Here is an 18078-nt window from a genome sequence, read left to right on the forward strand (position 1 = left end):
AGGGGAAAGGGGAGAGACATACACAGTGAGACAGACAGAACATGGGCACCTCTGTACATGTGCAGAGAGGAAGAAAGTGCCCAGCCACACAAAACACAGCAAGAGAGAATTACCACCCACATACAGATTTTCCTCCCAGAACAACCACTGTATTACAAGCAACCTCTCTGTCAATGAAGAGCCTCGGGCGCAGGCTGTAGCAGAGCCCCATGTCTCGCAGAACCGACGAGCTGTGCGCGCGTCCGGGCTGAAGGCGTCCGGCAGGCAGCGGCTCTCAGCGCTCAACGCGGTCCCCGCGCGCCAGGCAGCCCCTCCTCACGGCCCCACCGCCGCCGCCGCCGCCGCCGCCGCTGCAGCTGCTGGGCCATGTTGCATTTTCCTCGCCTCTCTGCCCTCCTCCTCCTCCTCCGGGCAAGCGGCGTCGTTTGGGTGGCAGCGCCAGCGGCAACTCGCCTCAGATCACCTGACACGGACCCGCCGCCATCGCCGCCGTGGCTACCTTACCGTAAATGCCCCAGCCCAGGCAGGCAGCAGCAAGAAGAAGCTGGCAGCGGCGGCAGGTTAGGGGTTAGGGGCGCAAATTATTTGCCTTGCCCCTGGTTAGGGGGCGCCTTGCCCCGGGTGCTGACAACCCACGCTAAGCCGCTGGGTTAGAGACAGAGAGAGTGAATTGGATTACTGTGCTTCAAAGTATTTAAGACTTGTTTGCGTTCACAGTAAACTGGAATTTTTGTTAATACGTTACAACCTGACTGGGTCTGAACATATTACCGGGGAAACCTGCTTGGTGGCAGTGGAAGAGAATAGACGTGGCGGCACAGGGGCAAGAGTCCGTGGAAGGACCGGGGGCTCCAGAATTTGCCAAGCTTGCTTTTTCGTTTTCTTTTTCTAATTAAAATAGCATTTTCTTAATTGTTTCGTATTCGTTTGCAAGAAAAGGCAAGACTGCATGAATTTCAGGACGTCCTTCACTCTGTCTGTGTGTGTTTATGTGTTTGTCTACGTCTCTGCTCTTGCACGTGATTTCCTCAGACGTACACGGGTGGTTTCTTAGAAATCACCGGCTTGCATTTTCGACCCGGGAAGTAGCCAGCAGGAGGCAGAAAAGCGTCACAGACGGAGGTGAAGTTGTAAATAGGAACTGCTAAGAAATAGCAGAGCGCGCGAGCACGCAGGTATCCCCCAGGGAGACGCCCATGCAGCCTGAGATGTCCCGGTTCTTGCCCGGGTTCTAGTGGCCGCGAGTTCCCCGGGCTTCTTAGAGAGGATTGTGCAACGCGAAGCTGCTGATGGGTCTGCGCAGGTGGCCCGTCTGGCGGCTGCCGCTGCTGCTGCTGCTGGGATCTGCTTCCTTCCTGCTGGGGGGCTGCACAGGTGAGCGGCTTCTTCGGGGGTTAAATGTCGACCCGGGAACAGAATTGGCACCAAGTACGTGCGTGTGGGTGTGTTTGTCCGCAACACGTTTACAGCGAGCGGGTTGGGGAGAGTGGATTTGCAGACAATGCAATCCATACCTTAGCGCCTCTTTCACCAGCAGAAAATGCTCCATATCTGTTCAGGGCAACCCCTGGCCCCTCCTCCAACCCAGAGATGCTAAAAAGATAAAAACGTATTTTCCTAAATATGTTTAGATGGGGGTGAACTTTCTTGTCCTTCTCACAACAAAATCGCACTTGTTAGTGACTTGCTGCACATAAAAAAGGTCTCCTTTGGAAATTCATGCACCTAAGTTAGTCGTGCCCATTGGGTCTACTCTGCGTAGCAATGGCTGCAACCCTTACAAAAACTCTGCAAGCGCCAAAGGGGCGTAGGGTATAAAGCTATAAATGAATACACAGAGCTAGAGTTGCAGCCCTCCTTTTCCCCTTGCAGAGCTATTATTCCCTGCGCCCTTTGCAAACTACCATTCCCAGGACTTTTTTTGGGGGGGGAGCCAGCTGCTTTCAATGTGTGTTGCATCTGCTTTAAATGTACGGTATTTAAATGTACGGCCCGTTACCCCCCCCCCCCGAAAATTTGGGAAAATAAGTATGGGAACTATAGTTTACCCTGGAAAGACCTAAATTGTCAGCAATTTAGAGTTCTCGTGGTTCTTTGGGAGCGGGGAAAATGTGCTTTAAAGGTCTGGTGTGTAGATGGGTGTGTGTGTGCTTTCTGTGTGTGTGCTTTCTGTGTTTGTCTGTTGTTTCTTTTCTGCCCAGCGCCTGGCAAACTACGAAACACACCTTGGAGAACCGTAGCAATAAGGAAGGGAAACTAAAGGCCTCCTAAGAAACAAGCAAGAGGTAAAACCTTATCTCCCCTCCCCAGTTCCCAAAAGTCCCCCCATTCCTTCTCTTGATTTATTTACTGAATTTATTACATTTAACACACCACTTTTTCACTCAAGGAGCTTAAGGTGGAGTGTAGTTCTCCAGCTTCCCATTTTATCCTCACAACAACCCTGTGAGGTGGGCTGGGCTGAGAGACAGTGTCTGGCCCAAGGTCACCCAGCGAGCTTCATGGCTGAGTGCGGATTCGAACCCTCATCTCCCAGGTAACAAAGACCGACACTCTAACCCTTACACCACCTCCTTGCAGCCCTTTCCCGTCAGTTTATTTGGGCCTGGCTTGTCCTTGCAGGGATGATGAGATCAAAGAATCATAGAATTGCAGAGAAATGCGGGAATATTTTGCCCAACGTGTGGCTCAAACTCACGACCCTGAGCTTAAAACTCTCATGCTCTACCAACTGAGCTACTAGCTGAGCTACTAGATGATGGTGATGTTTTCAATTGTTAGCCGCTTGCTGCAAAAGGAGTCTGTAAGCAACTTGTTGTTGTTTAGTCATTTAGTCATGTCCGCCTCTTTGTGACCCCCTGGACCAGAGCACATCAGGCACTCCTGTCTTCCACTGCCTCCCGCAGTTTGCTCAAACTCATGCTGGTAGCTTCAAGAACACTGTCCAGCCATCTCGTCCTCTGTCGTCCCCTTCTCCTTGTGCCCTCCATCTTTCCCAACATCTGGGTCTTTTCCAGGGAGTCTTCTCTTCTCATGAGGTGGCCAAAGTATTGGAGCCTCAGCTTCAGGATCTGTCCTTCCAGTGAGCACTCAGGGCTGATTTCCTTCAGAATGGAGAGGTTTGATCTTCTTGCAGTCCATGGGACTCTCAAGAGTCTCCTCCAGCACCAGAATTCAAAAGCATCCATTCTTCGGTGATCAGCCTTCTTTATGGTCCAGCTCTCACTTCCATACATTGTGTCATTTCAGGTGGAGGCATGCCAGCAGCCATGCAGACCGAGCCTTCTCACTTCCATACATCACTACTGGGAAAACCATAGCTTTAATTATACGGACCTTTGTCTGCTTTTTAAGATGCTGTCTAGGTTTGTCATTGCTTTCCTCCCAAGAAGCAGGCGTCTTTTAATTTTGTGGCTGCTGTCACCATCTGCAGTGATCATGGAGCCCAAGAAATTTAAATTTCTCACTCCCTCCATTTCTTCCCCTTCTATTTGCCAGTGGCCATGATCTTCGTAAGCAACTTACACCATTTTAAAAACACCAACCATAACATTAAGTTGGATGAATGAAAAAGTTAACAAAGGCCGCAGGATAAATTCCAGCCAAACAGCAGCGAGAAAATACAATATTGTTTTGGCCGCAAAATACTGTACAAATAACATCCAGCGACATCACCCTAATTTGTAAAGCTCTCTGGCGGAAGAGATAAGTTTTTGCCTGGCACTGAAAGATGACGGTGCCAGGCGGATTTTGCTGTCCCAGATCTGGCTGGGCTCTGCGGAGGACGCCCAAAGGAATTCAGGCAGGAACGCAGGTGCAAGTTGACTTTTCACGATATGCAAGGATTCAATTGCACGGCTGGGTTGCATTTATTGGGGCCTGTGTATTAATTGGCTTCCCGGTGGGCGAAACGGTTGTGGTAACAGGTACATTTCTGCATCTCTTTTACCTCTGGCCTCACTATTTACCCCCCTAAAAACACCTCCATGTGTGAACACACAAACACAAACCGCTCAGGAAAACAGTTTCTGCACCTCCTACATTAAATGCTATTTCTTGAAGCTTGTGGCATAAAAAAAGCTTCTTAATTTTTCAGGTGTCACAAGACTCTCTTTCCTCTTTGGTAAGTTTCACTTTCCAGGGTTAGTTGGATAGGCTCCAACATTGGGCGGGGGGAGGGGGGAACAATGCAAGTTGTAGTTTTAAAAACTGATTTTAAAGTTGTGTTTTAAACCTCCCCTCCCTGTGTCCTCTGCCCCGGCATGTTGCAGTCTTGATAACAACCACAACTGCACCCACCTGGTACAGCGACATTTGGTGTAGTTCGGCTCTTTATTTGAAGGGAAAACAGCAGATCGGCAGAATAAAAAACAGGAAATGTCGAATTTCCCCCCTGCACAACAATCTCCACCTCGGAACCACGTCTTCAAGCTGAACTTACCAGCGACAATACCGAGCTGAAAACTTCTGCTTTATGTTTTTTCTTGCGCAATATCCGTTTGGGGCAAACAAAGAGGACTAGAAAGTTGGTCACTATTTTGTGACATTTTAGCTGTTGGTAAAGCAAAATGTGCAGAAAACAGACGGCTGAATAAAAGGCACTGCCCAGCGTTGCAGTGCTAACATCTCTAATATTATTCATCACCTTTTTAGATTCTTTTTTCCTCAGAGAAGGGACCCAAAGCAACTTGCAAAGCGATGTGGCCATCAAAATAAAGTACAAATAAAATAAAATAAAGTAAAGTAAAAATAAATAAATAAAATAAAATAAAATAAAGTACTCTTTAATCTGATGGTCATTGGACTCAACTGACATTTGGGTTTTTTACTTTTTATGTGATTGTGCCGATGTTGGTAACTGTTGTTCACTTGTTAATGGGCTGTGTTTTTTCAAATAGCAAATTTTCTTGCATGTGTGCCCCCCTCGGTGATATTTATTACAGTCATACAGACACTTCAGGTTTCCTTTTTTCAGGTTACGGACCCGCCAAAAACCGGAAGTACCAGAACGGGTTACTCCCGGGTTTCAGCGGTTGCGCATGCAGCGATTGCGCATGCGCAGAAGCGCCGGATCGCAACTCAGACACTCATGCACTGCGGGTTTTGAACGCTGTGGGTTGCGAACGTGCCTCCCGCACGGATCACGTTTGCAACCCGAGCGTCCACGGTATTAGAGAGTACATGGAACTGCAAGGAACATACACAGGCCCACACGTGAATAATGGCTAAAATATTGCATTTCTTCAAGTCAGCAAAGAGTGACAGCATTGATAGCTCAGGGCTTGAGCTCCATGTTGGACAAAGATTCATGGATCATAGAATCATAGAATCTTAGAGTTGGAAGGGACCCCAAAGGGCATTTAGTCCAACTCACTGCAATGCAGGAATCTCAACTAAAGCATCCCTGACAGGTGGCCCTCCAACCTCCGCTTAAAAACCTCCAAGGAAAGAGAGTCCACCAGCTCCCGAGAGAGACTGTCCCACTGTCAGACAGCTCTTACTGTCAGAAAGTTCTTCCTGATATTTAGTCAGAACCTCCTTTATTGAAACTTGAAGCCATTGGTTTGAGTCCTACTCTTCCGAGCTGGAGAAAACAAGCACACTCCATCTTCCACGGGACAGCCCTTGAGATATTTGAAGATGGCTCTCCTATCTCCTCTCAGTCTCTTCTTTTCCAGGCTACTCAGCTCCTTCAACCATTCCTCATAAGGCTTGGCTTCTAGACCCTTGATCATCTTAGTTGCCCTCCTCTGTGTGGGATGTGAAACACAAGAGCAGTCAAGTACAACATTCCTAGAGTGAACATGTTTACACATGGGGAGGAATGTTTGTCCAGCCAGCAGGTAAACTTCCTGTTTCCCTCTGGGCTGGGACAGACTTCCTCTGCATGTGACTAGAGGTGGGCGTGGCCTCACCTGTGCAGGTAACGACAAAAGCACAGGGCAGGGCAGCCATCTCTCTCTATGACTACTTTCGTCAAAGAAGCAACATCTGCTTAGCCAAAGATACTCTCTTGGCCTCCAGCCAAGAGAAGACAAAGGGACTGTTTCCTTATGGGATCGTTTCCAGGTGTATGTTACTTTTCTAAGCTAAATCTGCCTTCTGGGATCCGATTGTGAATATAATGTGAGTGAGTAAACTCTTTTTATACTTTTATAGAAGACTGTGTCGTGTCTTATCTTTTATGAGGGAATAAGGGGGAAACACCAGAACAGTTAGGGACGCAGGTGGCGCTGTGGGTTAATCCTGCTCCTGCCAACCTAGCAGTTCGAAAGCACGTCAAAGTGCAAGTAGATAAATAGATACCACTCCGGCGGGAAGGTAAATGGTGTTTCTGTGTGCTGCTCTGGTTCGCCAGAAGCGGCTTAGTCATGCTGGCCACATGACCCGGAAGCTGTATGCCGGCTCCCTCGGCCAATAAAGCGAGATGAGCACCGCAACCCGAGTCGGCCACGACTGGACGTAATGGTCAGGGGTCCCTTTACCCTTCACTTTACCAGAACAGTTATTATAGAGGCTTTAGCGAGCCTGAGCAAACGCATCTGCTGTGAGTTTAAAAGGGGGAATGTTACTCTGCTAAATTGTGAACTTGTTTACACAAGTTGGAAAGGCTATAATCAAACAATATATCCTCTCCTGCATCCCTGATCATTCCCACACTCTGCGCATGTTCTAGCTTGTCAACATCCTTCCTAAATACTTAGAAATCTTTAGCTGAGCTTCCTGCATTGCCGGGGGTTGGACTAAATTGCCCTCAGGGATACCTTCATTTTATGATTCTACTGGAGTCCTAATTCTGCCCCTCTCTGTCTTCCTTTCCAGGCTCCTCCTCGCACTCCTTGCGCTATTTCTACACGAGGGTGTCTGAGCCCGGCCAGGGGCTTCCCCAGTTCACCGCTCAGGGGTCCGTTGATGACCACATCTTCATTCAGTACGACAGTGACAGGAAAAGAGCCTTTCCTCAGGTCCCCTGGGTCCAGAAGGTGGGGCAGGACTACCCCAATTACTGGGACAATATGACCCAGATCTTTCGGGATGCTGAGGAAGTCTTCCGAGTCGTTCTGGAGAGTGTGCAGCGTGACCACGAGCAGAGCACAGGTGAGTGGGTGCTGCAAGGGGCAGCGAGTCCCCCTCCCCAATATTTATCCCTCCCCTGGTCAGGAAATGGGGAGCAGGGGGACGGCAACTGGGAGAAAAGGAAGGAGGAGCTCTACTCTGCACCAAGCAGTTTGACTGTAACCTTAGCAGCACCCAAGTGACTTCCCTGGGGTGCAAGCCTGGGCAGTGTGTCTGGAGGTCCTGGGCTGCTCAGCCTCACCAACATGCTCCAAAGGAAAGCAGAGCAAAACGTTTGGTACCAACTGAGCTGCAGGAGTTTCCCGAAGGAGGTGAACAAGGCACCACCCAACTACCCTCGGGACTCCACTCTTGATTTATGTAGAGTTTGCTCCTGAGAGCCTTTTCTTCTCCGCAAGTCAGCAGAGCTTTAGGATCAGCGTTTTCCTTCTCCTCGATGGTCTCCCTTCCCTGGTGGACGAGCCCCTTCTGCCCCTCACTTCTCTCTGCGACATGGGCAGAAACTGCCTGATTTACGGCTGGCCCCACACTTGGTCAGGGATGTGGGTGGAGCTGTGAGTTAAACCACAGAGCCTAGGACTTTCGAATCCCCATGACGGGGTGAGCTCCCGTTGCTCGGTCTCTGCTCCTGCCAACCTAGCAGTTTGAAAGCACATCAAAGTGCAAGTATATAAATAGGTACTGCTCTGGCGGGAAGGGAAACAGCGTTTCCGTGCAGAAGCAGCTTAGTCATGCTGGCCTCATGACCCGGAAGCTGTACGCCGGCTCCCTCGGCCAATAAAGCGAGATGAGCGCCGGAACCCCAGAGTCGTCCGCGACTGGACCTAATGGTCAGGGGTCCCTTTACCTTTACCACACTTGGTCTCATCTGCTCGATCCACCGGGGCCTGTCTTTGCATGCAGGGGAAGCCCCTATTTACACTTGCCTGTAAATCCCACCGAAATCAAAGGGACTTGCTTCTGCATGGACAAGTACAGTCATACCTCGGGTTAAATATGCTTCAGGTTGAGCGACCCGGAAGTAATGGAACGTGTTACTTCCGGGTTTTGCCGCTTGTGCATGCACAGACGCTCAAAATGACATCACGCGCATGCGCGGAAGCAGCGAATCGCAACCCACACACGCGCAGACACAGGTTGCATTTGCTTCAGGATGCGAACGGGGCCCTGGAACAGATCCCGTTCGCATCCAGAGGTACTACTGTACATAGGATTGCACTGTCGGAACTTGAGTGACGTTAAACTTGGAGGTAAACAGAAAATGTTTGTTGCTTTCCATGGGGAAAAAATGACCTGTTTTCAATCCTCAGCATCTCTAAGTAGGGATGAGAGAGATTCCTGCCTGAAAGCAACTGCAAGTAAAAACTTGGTGCTGATGATGCTTAGCTAGAGGAACCAACAGCAGGGTGGGAGGGAGTTGTGTAGCCCCAGGAGCTGAGAGTCAGCCGTTGATGGGTGGGAGCCACCACCGAGAAGGCCCTCTGCCTGGTTCCCTGTAACCTCACTTCTCTCAGTGAGGAAACTGCCAGAAGGCCCCCGGAGCTGGACTTAGACTCCTAGAATCATAGTTGGAAGGGACCCTGAGGGTCTTCTAGTCCAACCCCCTGCAACGCAGGGATCTTTCCCCCGCCGTGGGACTTGAACCCACAACCCTGAGATTAATAGTCTCGTGCTCTACAGACTGAGCTATCCAGTCTGCCTCTTCTTCCCCGAGGTTAAAAATAATCAAATCTTGGATTTAAACAAACATTCACATTATCAGCATCAGAAAATGTTTAGAAGATAGTGAAATATGATGGTGTATTTACTTTTATTTTTATGTTTTTAGGTTTGATGCTATGTTATTAATAACTTTCTCTGTTAAGAGATAGCAAAGTGGGTGAAAATAGAAACAAACCAGAAGCGCAAGGGGAGGGAGGGAGGAATATATAGTAAATGTTAAGAATTTGAGATGTATGTAATGAATGAAAAAGAAAAATGAATATTTTTTAAAACAAACAAACAAACAAACAAATAAGAAGAATAAGAAGAATAAGAAGAATAAGAAGAATAAGAAGAATATCTTTGCCGAACCTCTCCTGTGGGTCTGTGGGGGTTTCACCTGCTCTGGTCCCCCAACCTCACTCCCCATGTCCCACTGACCTCTTGCCCCTTCTCCCAGGCCTGCACACCTGGCAGGTTAGGTACGGCTGTGAGCTGAGCCAAGAGGGGCGCCAAGGAGCGTACGAGCAGGAAGCCTACGATGGGACGCTCTACCCCGACCTTGACCTGGAGTCTCTCTCCTGGATGGCAGTCGAGAGAGGAGCCCAGGTGAGCCAGACTGGAAACCAGACGGTCTCTGTGATGGCTTACGTGGGGAAGGAGGACTGCATTGCATGGCTGCGCAGATACCTGGACTACGGGAAGGAGGCTCTGCTGAGGACAGGTGGGTGTTTGTGTGAGGGCAGGTGCAGGGAGATGGGAACAAGACTTGCGATGGGTTGGGTGTGTGTGTGCTGAAATTCCTTCATATTCTACCCAGCATAAACCCAGCCTAGACCACACTGCAAAGCTGATGGGAGCCAAGATAATAATAATAATAACAACAACAACAACCACAACAACAACAACAGCAGCAGCAGCAGCCAGGGGGTGGCGGAGAGGACACACTTCTATAATATTTATCCCAATCTTTTGAAATAAATAAAGAATCTCAGGAATCAAGAGGACAAAAACTTTTAAAAAGAATGGGGAGGGGGGAGAGAATATAATTTATTTAGCAGACTGTTGCAAGCAGATGAAAACATTAGCAGGAATCTCACTTGTAATGTAACAAATTCTATAAAATATAGATTATAGAAAAATATGCAGTTGTAAATGTTGACAATAGGACCCATGGAGGGGATGGGGGGAGATCTTGAGATTCAGAGTAATCTCTATATATGGATACACATCTGGATTGTTATAATTATATATATGTAAAATCAAATAAAAATGATATTTAAAAATGAAATAAACAAAGAACGCAAGCATAGTGGAGACAGGCCTGACCAAATTTTCTGCTTGAAAGGGTATAAATCTCTCTTCTTAATGTTGAGAACCTTCAGGCTGGATATATCAGATCATGTGCAGACTGCCACGCCTTTGAATTATCCTCTTTGCACCACCCCGCCATTAAATAAAAGCCTCGGCCCTATGGAAAGTCATAAAAACACTAACAATGTATTTTATGGCTTCACGTCTTCCAGGAATTCTTGCTGGACCTGCTGGTTAACTCTTATGTGGCCTCCATTCCAAGGAGTTGAGGCCTTTTGTACCTCATGTGGAACATTATTGCAGTCACCCAATGATTAATGTTTTGTCAGATATGAAGGGGCTGAGGTTCAGAGCTTTCCTGTAAAATTGGCTAGAGAAAAACCTGAGATCACTTACTTTCTGTGCCTTGGCAATAAACTGCAACCACATGCACATGCTCAGACACCATTTCATACTTAGATTTTGTACTTTTGTAGCTTAGATAGTAGTTATAAACCTGTCTTAATTTTGCTTCATTTTGCTACTGTAATTGCTGCATTGAGACCCAGATTATGTAAGCAAACACTGCTTTTATTTCTTCACAAAACAATGTGTGTATGATTGCTTTTAAGTGGGGGAGAAGAGGGATAATACAGTGGTACCTTGGTTCTCAAACTTAATCTGTTCCAGAAGTCCGTTCCAAAACCAAGGCGCGCTTTCCCATAAAAAGTAATGCAAAATGGATTAATTCGTTCCAGACTTTTAAAAACACCCCCTAAAGTAGCAATTTAACATGAATTTTATTATGTAAAGAGACCATTGATCCATAAAATGAAAACAGTAAACAATGTACTGCAGTCACACAATCAATCAATCAATCAATCAATCAGTAGCTGAACTGGGTTCCACACAGTCACAAAAACCAAACAAAAAAGCCACAAAAAACCACAAAATAAATAGCAAAAACAGACATACCTCAGCGGAACATTCAAAATGTAAGTGTGGCACTCAAATCAGAAGCGTAACATTCAAAACGGAGCACATTCGGCTTCTGAAAAAAGTTTGCAGACCGGAAACTTCCAGGTTTGCAGCATTCGGGTTCCATGTTGTTCAACTACTAAGCCATTTGAGAACCAAGGTACCACTGTACCAAGAAAATCCAGTCTGCCTGAAAGCATCCTGGATTATTGTTTCTAGAAGGTTAAAGCAACCGTGTCTTAGCTTCTAAGTTTAAATTGGCAAAGGATGGTACTCTGCTGATCTCACTCACATGAGCGAGGGAGGATAATAACTAAACTACCATAGATACTCGAGTATAAACCAACCCGAATATAAGTCGAGGCACCTAATTTTAGCACAAAAAACTGGGGAAACATTGACTCGAGTATAAGCCGGTTCACCACACCACAAACCTGCAGCGCAACACCTTTCCCAACCGCGGCTTCTGTTCCTGCCCTTGTGAGAGGCGGTGGCGGTGGCAGTACCAGTGGTGAGAAAGGGCTCCTTTCGGGCCGCTCGTCCCTCCGCCACCACCGCCCGCCTCACTCAAGTATAAGCCAAGGGGGGCTTTTTCAGCATAAAAATGTGCTGAAAAAGTCAGCTTATACTCAAGTATATACGGTATATATCCTGTCCTATTGTTTAAATCCATTCCTACACCTCATGGGGACCTCTCAGGGCAGGCAGGAGGACTATGAAGGAGTTCTGTCTTTTCTAGAGCTGTTTGGTTCCCATACCCCGGCCCTTAAAGTGTGAGGGGAAATGAAGGCGAAAAAGTCTTGGAGCACAAAAAGCTGCAAGTCCAACATTTGCTCTATGGAAGGCAAGAACTAGGAGCTGCGCTTGGAGGGATCTGAACCAGTTCAGCCACTGAATTGGAACGGATGACATTTGCCCCTTGACCAACAGGCAGGACACTGGGAGAGACTCACGACAGCCAGCATCTCAAGATGCAAAGGAAGAAATCCTGGTGCTTGGAGGTTCTTCTCTTTTTGGTCTCCTGGTGTGGGACACTTTATTGGTTTATTTATTTATAGTTTTCAAATTTATACATTTAACTAATTTTATAATCATTTTGACATTTCAAAACTTGACTTCCTTTCCCCCTCTTTCTGCGGTTTTTAATATCTTCTGCGTATCCAAATTAACTTAATTTGCTCATTCATTCATCTTTTTTTTTTACAAATATACTCTTATAAAACTGCAGGTTATTACAATAATCCTCCCAATGTTTTTATCTGTTTGCAATTTATCCATAAATATTCAATAAACCATTTCCATTCTTTTATAAAATATTTATTATCTAGTTTCCTTATTCTTCTGATAAGTTTCAGCATTCCTGCATATTGCTGGGATTTCTGCTTCTTTCCATTTTGGGGCAAGTAACCTTCTTGTTGCTTGTAGTCGCATACAAGAATAAGTTTCTAGACATTTTAGGTTGTTCTGTCCCTATAACTTCCAAAAGAAAAGCTTCTGGGTTTTTTTTTTAGAAAAGGTTATTTTAAACATCCTTTTCAATTCATTAGATATCATTTCCCAGTAAGCTTACTACAAGACCACCACATATGATAAAAATAACCTTCTTTCTCTTTACATTTCCAACATTTGTTTGATTTAGATTTATACATTTTTGCCAGTTCACTCGGTGTTAGATATCAATGACATATCATTTTCATATCATTTCCCCTTAAATCATAACATGCTGTAGATTTTAGATCCATATTCCACAATCATCCCCATGCTTCTATGTCTCTATTATGACCAATATCTATTGCCCAATGTATCATTGAGGATTTTACTTGCTGATCCTTTACATTTCCAACACTTATTTGATTTAGATTTATACATCTTTGCCAACTTGGTATTAGATACCATCGATATATCCTTTTCATGTCATTTTCTCTTAGACCATGACATGCTGTAAATTTTATATCCATATTCCACAAGTTCTCAATCAAATACAAGAACCATCAAACATTTCTGGTGAGACGCTCAGACATTGCTGTATCCCATATACAGTGGTACCACGGGTTACATACGCTTCAGGTAACATACGCTTCAGGTTACACACTCCGCTAACCCAGAAATAGTGCTTCAGGTTAAGAACGTTGCTTCAGGATGAGAACAGAAATCGTGCTCCGGCGGCGCGGCAGCAGCAGGAGGCCCCATTAGCTAAAGTGGTGCTTCAGGTTAAGAACAGTTTCAGGTTAAGAACGGACCTCCGGAACGAATTAAGTACTTAACCCAAGATACCACTGTATTTTCGGGAGTATTTCAGACTGTTTCTTCCATTCATGCTGTGGTCAGTAAGGATCCTACTACTTGACTGTGGTGCAGGGTAGAGCCCAAGTCCATGTCCAAAGATAATAGGGCTGGGGCAGGATTTGGAGAAAGGGATTGACCTGTAATTGCGGATATAATGGGGAATACCCTATTCCATATTTTTTTAACATAGGGGCATTTCTGCCAAATGTGAATAAATGAACCAATTTTTCCACAACCCTTCCAACATAGGGGAAGGGGAGGGAGTAGGGTATTTTTCGCTCTATAAGACGCACCAGACCACAAGACGCACCTAGTTTTTGGAGGAGGAAAACAAGAACAAAATATTCTGAATCGCAGAAGCCAGAACAGCAAGAGGGATCGCTGTGCAGTGAAAGCAGCAATCCCTCTTGCTGTTCTGGCTTCTGGGATAGCTGCGCAGCCTGCATTCGCTCCATAAGACGCACACACATTTCCCTTTACTTTTTAGGAGGGAAAAAGTGAGTCTTCTAGAGCAAAAAATACGGTAATTTTTGCCAGCCTGACAGGAGTGTGGTTGACATCAGAGGAGGACACGGCCTGCTTGCCTCTGAGGATGCCTCTGTCATTTCCCCAGAGCCTCCCGTCGTGAAGGTGACAAGTAAGGAGGACTCCAAAGGCCCGGCCATCCTCGTCTGCCGAGTTTACGGCTTCTACCCGAAGGAGATCAATGCCTATTGGAGGAAGGACGGAGAGCCCTGGGTGCAGGATACCTTCCGCAGAGTTGCCGCCCCCAATTCGGACGGGACCTACCATGCCGTGCTGGGTATTAAAACCAGCCCCAAGGAGAGGAAACGCTTCCAGTGCCACGTGGAGCACGAAGCCCTGCCCAAAAACCTGGATGTGGCCTGGCAGGAGCCTGGTGAGAGGCAGCAGGGAGCAAAGGCTTATGGGAGGTGAATTTTCACCCGGGGAAGGAAGAGGGACGAGGGACACCAGGGAGCTGGTAGCATCACAGCTGATATTGACAGCTTCCAATTGGAGACAAACGTTTCCTATTTGCTGAGATGATTGAGGTCTTGTGCAAGCCTTGAGAGGTGATGAGATGGAGGGGGGCTCTTTCTTAGATGATGATGATAATTTATTATTTATATCCCATCCATCTGGCTGGGTTTCCCCAGTCACTCTGGGTGGCTCCCAACAGAATATTTAAATAGTGATAAAGCATCAAACATTAAAAACTTTCCTAAAGAGGGCTGCCTTCAGATGTCTTCTAAAAGTGAGATGGTTGCTTATTTCCTTGACATCCAATGGGAGGGTATTCCACAGGGCGGGCGCCACTACCGAGAAGGCCCTCTGCCTGGTTCCCTGTAACCTCACTTCTCTCAGCGAGGGAACCGCCAGAAGGCCCTTGGAGCTGGACCTTGGAGCTAGAACGATGGAGGTGGAGATGCTCCTTCAGGTATACTGGGCCGAGGCTGTTTAGGGCTTTAAAGATCAACACCAACACTTTGAATTGTGCTCAGAAACGTACTGGTTACCTCCCCGAATCCCTCTGAATTTCACGAGCTCCCAGGTCCTGTGGCCTCCCCCGTAAGAGAGAATTTTTGTTCTGGGTTTCCCGTCAGTCATTTCTCTCTTTTCTTCTCTTCAACCTTCAGCGTTCGACAGTTGGCTTCTAATTGTATGCATCGTAGGGGCTGTAGTCCTTGTTGTCGGCATCTCCGTGGGCATCAGTAAGTACCACGTACCCTCCAAGTTTCCCGATTTACCGAGGACAGTCCCAGAATTACGAGAGCCACACCGGCTTCTGATAGGATGGCAGAATGTCCCAATTTTCCCTGCCGGTGCTGCTGCCATTATGCTTTGCTAGGAGGATTAGCCGAGGGAGCATCCCATAGCCTCTCTGTGGTTGCCGCTGCCAGCCTCCTTCCTTGGGCAGCTCATCGTGGCTGCTGGAGAGCGGGCAAGGAGGAGAGAATCTGCCACCGCCAAGGCACATCCCTGCGCATGATGCTCCAGCCCTTAAGGGCAGATAAGAGGGTAGGGCCGCCCATGGGCAGTAAATCGTCCAAATAATAAAATAAAATATGGGTTGAAGGGTTTTCTCAGGACAGTGGAGGGCGGTGTGTCCTCTTAGTGTGGTTGTGGTGGCACTTTTCCGGAAGGAAGGGTCAGAGGCAGCAAGGGTCATGTTGGAGGAAATCAGGTAGTGCTTGGAATCTGGAAGACTTCCTACCTTTACTAGTGACAGGTTCCTGGGGTGTCTGCCGGGATCTTTCCCCAGAAAATCATCTGCTTGGGTGGTCCTTCCCCACAAGAGAGGGTGAGACTGGACAATCTCCGTTGCATCCCTTTCCGTCCTGAAGAATCGTTGTCATGAGTAAAATGACTAGAGGCTCCAGAATCTATAACCCACTTGTTTGACCAGGTCTCACAACTGTTCACAGTTAAGCTCTTTACTTGTGAAAGAAAACTTTTCTCGTTGTTCCTTTTCATTTGGCCACTTAAAATGTAGGGGATTTCTGTGACTTTGGGGCTTTGCAAGCCTTGGCTGTGTGCCCTCCCTTGTGGCAAGTGAAACTCATAATTTGATTCTCTCTCTGCAGAGATGTGGCAAAGACACTAAGCTGCGCCAAGTAAGTGAGATGCGAGTTTTTCCTCTGGCATAGAACAGGCCTAGGGTGGGACACGGGCATAAGGGAGGATTTGTTCAGGGCGTGTGGGGTGCCTGCGTGAACTTGAAACAGCACAAGGTCCCTATAAAACTGGAGGCAGAAAATAAAATACATCTAACGGAAAGGTAACGGCATTTAAACCTCCCATACTCCCAGAAAACAGAAGCTTATGTTAAGGGGAAATTGAGAGAGGGACAATTCACAGTATTCTGTCCTTCACCAGAAGCAGTGAAAACAGACCTTCTGCTGGCCTGTATGTCTGAAATTGCCTCTGCACACACCTGCATAGGATCACCTCCCTTATATCCTTCGAGTGCCTTCTCCAAAACTCACCTTTCTCCACAAAGTATTTGGCCCAGGCCTGCTCATGCCAATGCCCTACTGCTGGCTTCCCCAACCTGGTGCCCTCCAAATGCTTATGGCCTCAGCCAGTGAGGCCAACAGGGAGAGATAAAGGCAGTGTGAGTCTTCAGCAGCTTTAAGCAATGTTTATCCAGTCTGCATGGGACATGCTGGAGTTGCTGTTGGATCCATCCATCGACCTTTGATGGATGATTTAGAAGGATTGGGGCCAGCATCATTTTCACTGTGTGTGTGTGCCGGTATCCTGCAACGGAGCGAGCTCCTGTTGCTCTGTACCACTGCGGTGGGAAGGTAAACAGTGTTTCTGTGCACTCTGGTTTCCGTCACCGTGTCCCGTTGTGCCAGAAGCGGTTTAGTCCTGCTGGCCACATGACCCAGAAAGCTGTCTGTGGCCAAACGCCGACTCCCTCACCCTCAAAGCAAGATGAGCGCCATACACATAGTCACCTTTGACTGGACTTAACCGTCCAGGGGTCCTTTACCTTTACCTTTACCTATAGGTTGTCTAATGGAGGGAAATGTATAGAAACCAGTGGTATGTATGTAATTGCATGTCATGCTATGCAGCAAAGGGAGCTCCTTTGCTCTGGAGCAAAGCTCAGGAGGCCAACGCTTCTGATGTGTTGGTTGGGTAGCGCCCCCCACCCCTGTCCATAACAACCCTCACCTGGATACTTTTGCCCAGAAGGTGCCCTTTTAATCTTTGCTTCCTGTACATTTCATTAAAAAATTCCTTCCAGTAGCACCTTAGAGACCAACTAAGTTTGTTATTGGTATGTGCTTTTGTGTGCATGCACACGTCTTCAGATACCAACACAGCTACCTACCTGTACATTTCACGTGCGTCTTGATCATGCCCAGGGATGGAGTCCTCTGCAAGGGAAGTTGGGTTGGACTAGATGTTCTGACTGTTATTCAGATGCCCCCATCCCTTGCCAGCTTCACTGTGCTCAGTTAACCTGACACCCCCTGTGTTTTTCTGCAACAGGTATGTGGACTGGAAGAGCAGCAGAAACAGAGGAACCTCTCTGACATCTGAGCAGAGAGGTGGGTAGATCGCCCTACTCATGAGGAGCTATTTCGCCTGCCCAATGGGACTTCCGGGTTAGCGCCTCCGGCAATGGCGGAGCTCCTCCGCTCGGGAGGAACTTGCTCCGTGAAAAACAGGGTCTGACCGCCACGGCGAAGGCGGAGACCCTCAGAAATCACAGGTGGAGAAGCCTGTGAACTTGGGATTCGCTGAAGATGAAGGATTTGCTGAAATATCTAATTGAACTAGAATACAAAAAAGGGAGGTGTGAGGAGGTCAAGGAAATAAGCTAAGGAAAGAAAGTTATGTAAAGGTTTGACTTGTTCTTTTTTAATTGTATGTATCTTTTTTTCTTCTTTGTTTGTTTTCTTCTCTTATTTTTTGGGGGGGGATGTGATTTGCTTTTAGGCATTGTCTTGTTTTCTTTTCTTCGTTTAATTTGGTGGTTTTTTTGTGTATATACACACACACACACACACACACACACACACACGTGTGTGTGTGTGTGTGTGTGTGTGTGTGTGTGTGTGTGTATTTCATGTAACCTTTAAAATCTTAATAAAAAATTATTTTAAAATATTTTGCCTGCCCAATGGCAGGACAGCGAATAAGAGAGAGCCTTGTGTGGACAGTACAGGGCTGTTCAAGGAAGAGACACAAGCTGGAAATCCTAAGAAGCTCAGTTGAAGAATTCCA

General features: G+C 47.1%; 2 protein-coding genes across 2 annotated transcripts in view; both read left to right on the forward strand.

The window, feature by feature from the left end:
- The first annotated feature begins 1024 nt into the window (after positions 1-1024).
- Positions 1025-17447, forward strand: LOC310837851 (DLA class I histocompatibility antigen, A9/A9 alpha chain-like). Its single transcript, XM_083725036.1, has 6 exons — positions 1025-1374; positions 6823-7098; positions 9239-9502; positions 13949-14233; positions 14973-15047; positions 17341-17447. Exons 1-6 carry the CDS (start codon positions 1290-1292, stop codon positions 17382-17384), a joined length of 1029 nt encoding a protein of 342 aa, XP_083581162.1. The 5' UTR covers positions 1025-1289; the 3' UTR covers positions 17385-17447.
- The window catches only part of LOC310837292 (uncharacterized protein), a 530615-nt gene continuing 527003 nt past the window's right edge, over positions 14467-18078 (forward strand). The window contains exon 1 of the mRNA XM_083723613.1: positions 14467-14829. The gene's annotated coding sequence lies outside the window, so the exon portion shown is untranslated. The remainder of the gene's footprint in view (positions 14830-18078) is intronic.

Source organism: Podarcis gaigeae (genome assembly GCF_964106915.1).
Source record: "Podarcis gaigeae genome assembly, chromosome: 2".
Taxonomy (NCBI): domain Eukaryota; kingdom Metazoa; phylum Chordata; class Lepidosauria; order Squamata; family Lacertidae; genus Podarcis; species Podarcis gaigeae.

What these genes read in the sequence shown, in the direction of transcription:
- LOC310837851 (XM_083725036.1), top strand. Translation starts at nt 1,290, where the DNA reads ATGGGTCTGCGCAGGTGGCCCGTCTGGCGGCTGCCGCTGCTGCTGCTG. An exon ending in CCTGCTGGGGGGCTGCACAG is followed by an intron (nt 1,375 to 6,822) that starts GTGAGCGGCTTC and finishes CTTCCTTTCCAG; the next exon opens with GCTCCTCCTCGCACTCCTTG. An exon ending in TGACCACGAGCAGAGCACAG is followed by an intron (nt 7,099 to 9,238) that starts GTGAGTGGGTGC and finishes CCCTTCTCCCAG; the next exon opens with GCCTGCACACCTGGCAGGTT.